The 11,488-nt window shown below is 47.6% G+C and overlaps 1 protein-coding gene across 6 annotated transcripts in view; it reads left to right on the plus strand.

Annotated features, from left to right (window-relative positions):
* The window catches only part of AGRN (agrin), a 155,072-nt gene extending 143,584 nt beyond the window's left edge, over positions 1-11,488 (plus strand). For 4 of the 6 annotated variants that reach the window (XM_039367886.1, XM_039367887.1, XM_039367890.1 and 1 more), the window contains 6 exons: positions 776-965; positions 1,579-1,666; positions 4,881-4,913; positions 7,268-7,492; positions 9,527-9,630; positions 9,889-11,488. In XM_039367886.1, the coding sequence (XP_039223820.1) occupies positions 776-965; positions 1,579-1,666; positions 4,881-4,913; positions 7,268-7,492; positions 9,527-9,630; positions 9,889-10,046 (798 nt within the window). In that variant the 3' untranslated portion in view covers positions 10,047-11,488. The remainder of the gene's footprint in view (positions 1-775; positions 966-1,578; positions 1,667-4,880; positions 4,914-7,267; positions 7,493-9,526; positions 9,631-9,888) is intronic. The other 2 variants (XM_039367888.1, XM_039367889.1) reach the window with 1 other exon arrangement.

Consider the following 11,488-nt stretch of genomic DNA (forward strand, 5'->3'; position numbering starts at 1 on the left):
ACGCTTCTCTTGGTTTTGAAGGGAATTGTACCTGGAAGGCAGGTTCCCTTCTGTGATCCCTGGGGTGGGACTTGAAGGCTATCTTGGGTGGCCTTCTGAGAACTTGTTCCCAAAAAGAAGTAGATTAAAAATGGAGGATCTTTAGTTTTTCTGGCTACTAGAGAACTGCAACTTTCAAGAGCTGCAACAAACACGGGGTGGAGAATGCAGGGATTTGTGTTCTGTAGCCATGGAAAAGTTAAAATGGATTCCTGGATAGAAAGAGAATCCTTAGGAATATAAAACATGATGAGAAAAAAGCAACCACTGATTAGGTTTAGCGCCGAGACGGATCCAGTGGGCTCCTTGCTGTAGGGAGGACTGGATCCCATGGGTAGGACAGTTTTCAGTTGAATGGTAGGAGGAAGTTTTTGATGGTACTTGAGAAGGAAACCATTCACTGGAAAGATGGTGGTTTGGTCCTCCAGAAGCTCATCAGATGTTGGTTGAAAGTTCTCTTCTTCGGGACATCATTGCATTAGACCAGACATCTCCCTCCTACAATCCTTTAGGACCGTATGGGATAGCAGTTTCCATAACTACCACCCAGTAGGATCATTAGCCATGCTAGCTGAGAATTATGGGAATTCCACCAGGAAGGCCCCAATCTGAGTCAGGTTGGCTTCTTTGATCCCTGGGGTGGGACTTGGCAGTCTGTTAGTCTCCTTTTTAAAACTCTGTCATTAAGACCCTAATCCTTCCTTCCTTCCTTCCTCCCTCCTCTCCAATGGCTCAGATTTCCATCAAAGGGACCCCCGTCCTGAAGGAGGAGAACATCCGCAGCGCCGTTGAGATTTCTCCTTTCCGCTCTCATCCCTGCACTCAGAAGCCCAGCCCTTGCCAGAACAGGGGGTCCTGCAAACCCCGCCTGGAGGGCTACGAATGCACCTGCCCCAGAGGCTTCTTCGGGACCCACTGCGAGAAAGGTGAGGCTCGGTTGGCAGAGAAAACGCCTGTGGACCCGGGAAGGAGATCTCAACCCACAGCCAGTTTGATCCTTGATAGTGCAGAACAGGTAGAATGCCTTCCCCAACCTGGTTGGTGCCCCCCAGGACAGCTCAGGGGCCTTCTTTCTACTGAATCCCAGTTTGGGTCTAGGGAACCCCAAGAGCCGTGGGAGCACAGTGGTTAGAATGCAGTATTGCGGGCTCACTCTGCCGACTGCCGGCAGTTCGATTCTCAGTGGCTCAAGCTTGACTCAGCCTTTCCTCCTTCCGAGGTCAATTAAAGGAGGACCCAGATTGTTGGGGGGGCCTTGTAAACCGCCCAGAGAGGGCTCTAAAAGCACCATGAAGCGGTATATAAGTCTAAGTGCTATTGTATATAAGTATATAAATCTCAAGACGGGCTGGAAGTGGGGTTTTGAGGCAGGATATTTTCCAGCCTGAAATGATCAAAATTCTGAGCCTTCCACCTCCCCAATTGCCCCCTCCCTCCCAAAGCTGAGACACAGAACGTGCTGACATTCTGCTGAGATGCAGCACCTCCTGGCTGGGGATGATGGGGGTCCGTTCTCAGGGTTTGCTTCCCTCCCTGCAGTCCTCACTGAGAAGGCAGCTGGAGACTCGGAAGCTGTCGCCTTCGACGGCAGGACCTACATAGAATACCACAACGCTGTTACCAAGAGGTAATGACTGGGGAGGGGGGGGGAGAGAGATTTGGGGAGACCGAAGAGAGGAGCCTGACTTTAAAATCTGGCCGTGGGGAGAGAGCCCCATTTCGTACAGGCCCACCTCCCTCGGGTAGAGCTGGACCACGAGTCCCACCCACTTTCCGCCAAGCATTTTCTCAAGCGTGGCAACTTGAAGACGGGAGGACTTCAACTCCCAGAATCCCCCAGCCAGGAGTGAAGAATTGGGAGTCCTTCCATTCACCGATTCGGTGACCGAAATCTGAAGGGGGGCTAATCCCTTCTCCCCCTCCCCCCCTTCGGTCTTTGCCACCTTCCCTGCGTCCAAAGCAAGGGACCCAAAGCAGAAGATTCGTTCCCAGCTCAAAACCTTGAGGGCAACAAAACTCAGCCTGTAGGATATTTTTTGGGGGGGGGAGGGAATCTTCCCCCCATTTTTTTTATCTGTAACACCCTCTCAGAAGCTCCTGTGCAGAGTTTGAAAGCCGTGTTCTTTCCCCTACGCCCATTTTTAGAACGTGCACTTTGCAGATACACTGCTCCTCCAGAGGGATGCTCCATTCAGCTCATCCAACCTATTGTGTTTGCCCACTTGTGTGTGTGTGTGTGTGTGTGTGGGTTTCTGTATGTCTCGTTCTTGGCTGATTTAATTATTCTCCAATCCCACCCAAGATGTCTTAGCTCTCCTGGCCTTTGGAGACTCCGCTAACAACTCTCCCCTTCCAGAGTCTCTTTGGTGAACAAGATATGTTGTTGCTTTTTTTTTCTTTCCTTCCTTCCTTCCTTCCTTCCTTCCTTCCTTCCTTCCTTCCTTCCTTCCTTCCTTCCTTCCTTCCTTCTTTTCCTTCTCTCTGTCCTCAACCACCTTTGTGTTTTTGTTTCGTTTGCAAGCCAACTGACCAATGAGATACCAGCGTAAGTAAAACGTCTTCCTCGCTCGCGCCTCCGTTTCCATCACTTTCCCACACCCGCCATCCTTCCGCCTGCCGATCCATCCTTTCTGCTTCTCCCCACCAAGGGCTTCTTGAGAAATTAACCCAGGAAGATCTAGCAGGTTGTCACCTCTTCACTTAAATCCAGGACACTTTTACAAGTCCTTCTGCTCTTCTTTTTGGCCACGGAGTTAGAGCTAGCTATTTTAAGTGTCACTGTGCGGTGCTTGAGCTTCGTGATTTTCTTGCAGACATTTCATTACCAAACTAAATAACATAATCAGCGCTAGTAGGGGATGGGGGGGAATCTGCTCTCGTCTTATATATCACCAGCACTGGTGTTGTTACCTAGTTTGGTAATGAAACATCTGCAGGAAAACCACCCAGCTCAGAGAGCACCAAGGACCCCACAGCCATTGTCCTCCCCTTCCTCTTCCTCCCACACCCCACTTCTTTCTAGCACTGATGATGTTACCTAGTTGGGTAATGAAACGTCTGCAGAAAAACCACCAAGCTCAGAGAGCACCAAGGACCCCACAGTTCAACTCTGAGCTACACATATTCTCTTCGATCGGTAAATAAAATCTTCCCAGGGCCACAAGCACCCAAATCCTTTTTGCTAGCTTGGTCTAGATCATGTTGGTCTTAAACTTGTCAACTTTAAGACAGGTGGACTTCAACTCCCAGAATTCCTCAGCCAGCACGAGAAACACTGAATGAATCTGGGCAGATGGCAGTCCCTTTTCCCCATGACCCTTGTTCAGATCTCTGCCTCGTAAGATTACGTGCCCCCAAGCACTTAATTAAAATTTAAAACTAAAATTAGCAATTCAAGATGGACGGAGGTGCGGTTTGTCCATGTCCTGGATAGTTTCACGCCTCCCCCTTAATCTTGAAAAAGAAGCGAGGAAATTGCAACTGGGACAAAACACAGCCTCAGTTTTCAGTGACTTGGTTTCCCACTGGCGAAAAGAAATCCAAAGGAATCTGGGGGGGGGGGGATGTCAATATGTTTTTTTTTTCTCTTGCAAATGGAGGAAAAAAAATCAAATTTAAGGCAGGGATGCTGGCCACTTCCTTTTGCAAAAAGCAGGTCTCTGTTCAGAAGTGAGACGTTTACCATGTGCGAGCTTGACGGTCGGAATGAAATGATGCCTGTATTATAAACAGAAAGGGATAAAAAACAAAGAAGCAAGTGGAAAAATAGTCCTTGGAAGCCTTTGTGAAGTTTGAGGGTTTCCTCTGCTCGGTAAAGGGTTGTTGTTATTGTTGTTGTTACTTTAAATCATTCTCCAGACTTCACAATGGAGCAAAACGGCTTGAGAGCTCAGCTTTAGCAAAGGCTGAAATGTCCCTGCTCAGCCTTTACAGCTGAAAGCTCTCTTAGGGGACTTCAGATCCAGTTCAGAGAGAGAAAAGTCAACTTTTTCCACATTTGTGGAGTTGAAATGAATAAACGCCTCGATTTATTTCCAAGAGTCCATGTTTGGGGGTCATTTTCCTGAAGCTTTATATGGGGACAGAATTTTGGATTCTCAAAATTTTGGAGTGCCTTTCTTCTTTCCTTTCTCTCTCCCTTTCTTTCTTTCTTTCTTTCTTTCTTTCTTTCTTTCTTTCTTTCTTTCTTTCCTTCCACACATGCCCAACTCTTGAGTCTCAGCGCATGAATTAGTTTCGGAGAGAAATCCCAATCTGCATAATTGAAATAAGGATGTGAGATATGAAACAGAGAGAAGGGGGGCTTTTTCGTTTGACTTTCCACTTACTTCCCTTCTCTCCACCCCCCCACCCCTCCCAGCTCTCCCTTCGTTTAACCCTCATCCACTCTAACCCAAGACTGAAGTCACTTTATGAGTTGTTGCGATGCCTAATTTCCCATTGCTTGTTCTGCTGATTACAGTAATTCCTCAATAGTGTAAATAATACGGAAGTTTCTCCCTGCCGCGCGTACATCAGGGCTGGGCTAAATGGTTCCAGATTTGAACTGCTTTCGATTCGGAACACCCCATTTCAAGCTTGAAAGGATTATTTCAAGCCCAAAATCAGCTGTTCTGCATTTCAGACACGTTGCTGGGCATTGTCTAGAAAATTTTGCCTCCACAAAACGTTTGGCACACCCAGGTGCCCAGTGGAAGTATGGCTTGTCTCAGATCTGTATCTGGAAAAGGCCAGCAGGATGGCCGGGTTTTCATTAGGGACTAGCTGCTTTTTCCACCTTGATCGGTTCATATTTTATCCCGGTGCTTAATGCATGCCTCCACTTTCTTTCTGCTTCTAAGTCCCGATGCTTTGGATTACCATCTGGAGCTCAGGTGAGTCTTGTTCCGGAGCAGGTGTGCTTGTACCTTGCATCCAGATCTCGCTGTTCCCTTTTTTTTTTTTTTTCATTTTGACATTCGGCTTGGCTCTTCTGCATGCTTTCGCCTGTTTCTTACAGGTTCACCTCCTTGAGGTATTTGCTATATTTCTCCTTGGAAGCAGAGGTAGGCCAGGATGAAAATCCAGTTGAACGGGCTGAAGGGTTCACCCAGAGCAGAGTATCTCTGCTTCCTAAGAGTTGAGAACAAGGTCAAGCCGTGTTTGACCAGCAAAACCAAGCCCTAGTCATCCAGATCTTGGTTACTCTCATTTTTTCAGGCTGGGTCTCAAAGGCATAACAAGCTTTGAGAGGTCCACAAGCTGCCATAAAGAAACGGACAAATTTTTATTCAATTTTTCACCGTTCTTAACATAGGTCCCTTCTGTTAATCAAGGTTATTCCATCTAACCACAGAATCTAGGCCTCAGTTTCCCCGAGTCCAGGGGATGTGGATGCTGAAACCATCCCTGCAGGAAGATTCAACTCTAAATGTGGAACTCAATCTGCTCCCCCCCCCCCGTATCTAGCTAATTAATGATTAATCTGGTCCATTAATTGTCAATCCCAGACAGATTAGTTTAGTGCTATCATAGGATGTGGTCACAATCAGTGGAAGCAACCAGTTTTGCAGTGTTTTTTTCGGGGGGGGGGGTTGATTTTGATAATCTTAAATTGCAAAACAAAACAAAGTTTTTTTTAAAAAAGTGCTCATTTGGAGCTGGCAGCCGCTGAGGCTGCTATAAAAGAAGCAATTTTAATTTAGGCAATTCCTAATTGTGTTACGCAGATGAGATAAAGGAAAGGATAGATCTGTCTTAGCCAGAAAACAGGCATAAGAGGAAATTCAGAAATGTAGTTCTGTGTTTTTTTTCCTGGATTGCAGCTGATAACAAGCAATGGAGGCTTCTGTAGCAATTCCAAATCTTATCATGCTGTTACCTCAAGTAGTGTTTTAAGAATAATGCTGATTAAACCCCAGTGAAAAACCAGGATCCTCTATAGGATTTCAGCTCCCTATTTTTAAACCACCAATTTCCTCTTTTCATCTCAAATAGTTTTTGCTCAGAGCGATCCATTTCTCTCCCCCCCCCCCCAGGGCCAGGAGGGAAAACTGTGTCCTTGCAGTCCCGTGTTGTGATGTCTCTCGTCTTGTGTGGATGTGTGTATTATCCGTGTGTACATTGTGCTCTGTGACAGTGGAACGCTTTAAATTCTCTAGCTGGTTTGTTGATTTTTCTCTGCTTCCATCAAACCTCTCAAGCCGAAGAGAGATCTTGGCAAGGAATAAACCGGATCTAAGAGTAGTTTGATTCTGGTTAGTTGGCCGTCTCACTTTGTGCTTCAGAAGCTACAGTGTCCCCAAGATCTAGAATTGCAGAAATATACACAGTTCAGCCTTTCAAGAAATAAAATAACAAGAAGGGCGGGCAACCTTAGCTTCCTACCATTTAAAGGGAGTACTCGACTTATGGCTCACGTATGCTAAGTGAGACTTTTGTTAAGTGAGTTTCGCCCCATTTTACGACTCTTCTCGCCACCCGTATTAAGAGAAACCCTACAGCTGTTAAGTTAGTGACATGACTGTTAAGTAACTCCGGCTTCCCCATTGACTTCGATCATCAGAAAGTCACAAAGGGGGAGTCACGTGATCCCCAGGCACCCTGCCGCCGTCATAAACGTGAGCCAGTTGCCAGGCAACTGAATTTTGATCACATGACCGTGGAGGAGGATGCTGCTGCAGCGGTCGTTAAGAGTGAAAAAAAACGGACCTTGCTCACTTTTTTCCAGTGCTGTTATAACCCCGAACAGTCACTGATAATGAATCATTGTAAGTCGAGGACGGCCTGTAGCGCCGTATGACCCGGCTTAAGTTCCAAGTCGTATTACAACTTGGATTCACCCATCCCGTGAAGCTGCAGTTGGTTTAATCTGAACTCAACCCTAATCTGTCGGGATTGCACGTCCTAAACCAGAGGCGTCAAACTGCCCGGCCCGCAGGCTTGGATGCGTCACACCGAAACCGTGCCCACCCCATTGCCAGCAAGTCACAATACGTCGTGACAAGTCACATGACGTGGCAAGTTGTACACCCTTGTCCTAAACCATCAACCGCAAAACGTAGGGTTGTTGAGAACCAAAATTCGGCACGTGGTTTACAGCCAGACATAAGCAGGCTGGCGACTTAGCCATTGGGAGAGGCCAAGAGGTCATCTGGTTGGATGGAGTTGGGGCCCTTTGGGTGAGCTCCAAAGGGAGGACTCTCTCTCTGCTCCCTGAATTTGACTTCTCTTTTCCATCCCAATGCAGCGAGAAGGCCCTGCAGTCCAACTACTTTGAGCTCAGCATCAAAACTGAAGCCACCCAGGGCCTCATCCTGTGGAGTGGGAAGGGTCTGGATCGATCAGACTACATCGCTTTGGCCATTGTAGACGGCCATGTCCAGATGACCTACGACCTGGGCTCTAAACCTGTCATCCTGCAGTCTACCGTCCCGGTCAACACGAACCAGTGGATTCAGATCAAAGCATCCAGGTGGGGGGGATCATAGGCTCATCCGTCCCTTTGGCCAAGTTTGATCAACACTAGGATCATAGCTTAAAGTCCCTTGACCAGGCCTGACTATCGGGCCAAAGAAAGTACAAAGAGCTGGGGTCTTCCTTAGATGTAGGAATAACTTTGAGGAGTGGGAGGCAGACCCCAGCAAAAACCACCATCAAAGAAAAGAAATTTGAGTCCAAGACAGAAATACAGTTTTAAAAAGTGTCTCAGGCTTGACTTTCCCTTAGATCTCCCAGGGAAAAAGTGGAGGGGGAGGAAATATATTAAGATTTGCAAGGTTGTCGTATTGCAATCCAACATTTCTCAATCTCTGCCACTTCGACTGGACTTCGATTCCCAGAATTCCCCAGCCAGCTGCCAAGCTGCCCCAGATGAGAAACACCAAATTGAATGGAGTCCTTCGGGAGATTTGAGCCCAGAACTCCTGTCTTCAGCTCGGCCCTTTGGTTGTGTTCGTACTACAGCTGGTTTTGTCCTGGTTTGGGTTGTTTTGAGGCACCCACTAAATTACGCGCACGAATCGTAGCCTTATTTATCCGCCAGAGAAACCGCTGCTGTCGAAACAAAACTGCTCGAGTCAATCCAGAAAATTGATTTTTTTTCCCCCCTTTAAAAAAAAGTCCCCATCTGTGATATTCCACAATCTGGAGTGAAACCAGAGATGTGTGAAAAACAGCAGCCAAAATGGAGCTGTTGCACCACCAACAACAAAGGCATTTAGCTCTCTTGCCTGGACACTTCTCGTCCTTCACATCCCCTTGGATCTCAGAGGCATCAACTGGTCACCTCTGGCCTTGTGGCCACTCCAGCCCCCCCTTGATATAAATAAAGATCAGACAAGAGCAGGAAGCCAATGGAAGAGCCCAACAGAATGGGACTTTCCCCTTGTGACCTCTTTTAGGATCACAGCAAGTCTAGGCAAGTATCTGGAGGGTGGGGGTCGGTCGCTGCCAGATGAGTCAGCCAAGAGCTGACATTGATGACCCAACGTCTAGAATGACACTTGGCGATCAAATCGCATTTCATACAAAACAAAACAAAAAAACACACCAGGCATTCAGCCAGCAGGGAAAAGGGGAAGGATTTTCTTGGGAGTCAAAGAAGGACAAACTCAAAACGAAAAGTTCTCTCAACTTCTTTTCCAGTCCCGAGAAATCTCCCATTAAATAGAGAGCGATCGAAGGAAGTAACTCATTGGAAACACCACTACTTTGCCCCATTTGGGGCTTTCCCCCCCCCCAATCTTAGTGAAAGAAATAACATCTCACACCCCCAGTGGAAAGTCAGGACGTCAAACCTCCACCCTGAGGTGCTACCTTTCCATAAGCAGGCTAATTCGGTGGAGGGAGGGCATTCAGGCATAAAGCATGCATCCTCCTTGAAAGCCAACGTTGACCCATGCAGGCACAGCCCAAGGCTGCAGGCAGAGAGGATCAGATTGGGAAAATTAACTGATGTGTGTTGGGGGGGTTGGTGAGTGTTCAAGAGGGGTGGCAGACTTAATCCCATGTTTTGACATTCAGCACCCTAAGGGAATAATGTTTATGGCTGCCGTTGAAACTCCTGCTGGAACTCTCTCATTTCCAGGAGCATCCATGAGAGGATGTTCTGTTGAGTTTGAGATGCTCTACCAACATCTTAGCTGTTGCTGCAGGGTGGTCATGTTTGGCCCATTGTTATCAACTTGGACTTCCAGAAGAAAGACTAAATCAGGGGTCTTCAAAGTTGGCCCTTTGATGACTTGTGGACTTCAACTCCCAGAATTCCTCAGCCAGGCACATGTGCCTGGCCGAGGAATTCTGGGAGCTGAAGTCCACAAGTCATCAAAGGGCCAACTTTGAAGACCCTTGGAATAGGGAGTAATTGTGAAAATGATGATTGTGCACAGTTGCCAACCTTCCTAGACTTGGTTAACATCTGGAGAGCCTCAACACGGAGAAGGTTGGTCTTGTAGGAACTTGATGAGACCTTCCTATGCATCGCCTTGTGTTTCCCCTCTTCCGACAGAGTCCATCGAGATGGGTCCCTACAAGTCGGCAACGAGTCTCCCGTCACAGGTTCCTCTCCGCTGGGAGCCACCCAGCTGGACACCGATGGGGCCCTTTGGCTGGGTGAGTCCACGAGTGTGACCCCATCACTCCGCCTTGACCTTGGCAGTGTCTTCTAAAGAACTTGGCCGTCTTAATACACAGACCTTCTCCAGGATGTGGGTTGGGTTCACCAGGCGGGAGGGAGCATCCCTCAGCTTTGAAGTCTCGCGAGACCGTCTCCCGGTCATCACGGAAAGAACCTGGGAGATCCAGACAGGGTGGGTTAGCACGGAGCTGGGCCTTCCGTCTTTACCCTTCCTCTCCGCCCTCTTTTCCCAGGTGGGCTGGAGAAGCTCGGCGTGGCCCACAAGCTTCCCAAATCCTTCCTCACCGGCTTCGTTGGCTGCCTACGAGATGTGGTGGTGGACCGCCAGGAACTCCATCTGGTGGAGGACGCTTTGAACAACCCCGCCATATCACACTGCGCGGCCCAATGAAGACACCCTGCCTCTTTTTTCTCTCTTCCCTCCGCCTGGCTATTGCTGTAATTATTTTCTATTTTTGTAAAACTTCTTGCTTTTTTATATTTTGGGGAGGGGGAGGGAGAGGAAGAGGGGGGATAGCAGTGAGACGAGGAGGAGGAGGAGGAGGAAGAAGACGAGAAGGATCACGAGAGGATCTGGTCGGAGAAGAAAATTCTTTTCGTTTACTGTTTTGTTTGCCGCATTATCTCGCCCATCGGACTCACGAGGAGCCAAGACTCCGTTAAAAACCCGGCAAAGCTTCGGAATGTGACCAAGGAACAAAGTTGCCCCTTTTTGCTTCCCGGGGTGTGTGTGGGGTGTGTGTCACTCTCCACTGTAAATGTCACTCATACTTGAAGTCATTCTTTTTATTATTATTATTATTATTATTTTTAATCAGGTTTATTATTTGTTTTGGCTGACACCAACAACACTTAAGGGGAAAACTGAAGACCACGGATAAAAAGTTGTCCATGCCACAGCGTCTCAGAACAAAGGAACAGCCAGCACCCTACGAACTGGAGGGGAGGGCGGATTTCACACACACACAAACACACACACACACACACACACACCAAATAAGCCAACAGGGACTCCCTGCAGAAGTCTAAGAGAAATTGGACTCTCGAGTTTTTACCCCAAAGCTCCAGCTGGCCCTTCAGCCTTAACTAGGCTCCATATGTTCTCCTCGTGCTCCCTGTTAGAATGACAAACTGTGTTTTTGTGTGTCTGTATATAGGTGTGTGTCCACACGCACATGCACATACCAATCCTTTGTCCTCTTTTGACAGAAGCCACAGGAGATGTAGCTCTTGGTAGCAGTGGTGAGAAACAACTTTGCCAGAGAGATGCAGGATAGGAAGGATGATCAGATGGTCTTGGAGAGGTAGGCAAAGGAATTGGGGAGAGTTAAAAACCCGGGTTGTGGGTAGCCTGGTGATCAAACAGCATTCCTTAAACCTCCGAGGAAACGAGCTTACATTTCTCATCCAGAATCTTAAAACCTTCAAGGAAACGAGCTTACATTTCTGATCCAGAATTCATAATTCACCAAGATAAGTACTGATGGCTCAGGAAGCTTGTTATCGACAGCCCAGTCACCAGCTCTTTGATAACTACCTAAGATCACACCAGGCTGAACTGATCACTCACCCAATACCTGCAAAATAATTTTGGGAGACATTTCAGAGCAGTAACCATGGTTAAGTTCAGGCAAGATGGCCAGTTGTCCTGGTTGACTGGTCTTTATGGGAGAAAAACATTTCAGAGGTTTAACCATACCCTCCCCATCCTTTGGGAGGTGTCAGTCATGCCTAAAACTGAATTCCCAGTTTTGACACACGTGTACATGCCCATGCCCATCCCGATTTGTTTCTCATGATTCATCCATGACTCTTCGGGCAGGAAAAAAAAAA

This window comes from Crotalus tigris, unplaced genomic scaffold (assembly GCF_016545835.1).
Source record: "Crotalus tigris isolate CLP2741 ecotype Arizona unplaced genomic scaffold, ASM1654583v1 scf7180000020588.15403103151:6194809, whole genome shotgun sequence".
NCBI lineage: Eukaryota > Metazoa > Chordata > Lepidosauria > Squamata > Viperidae > Crotalus > Crotalus tigris.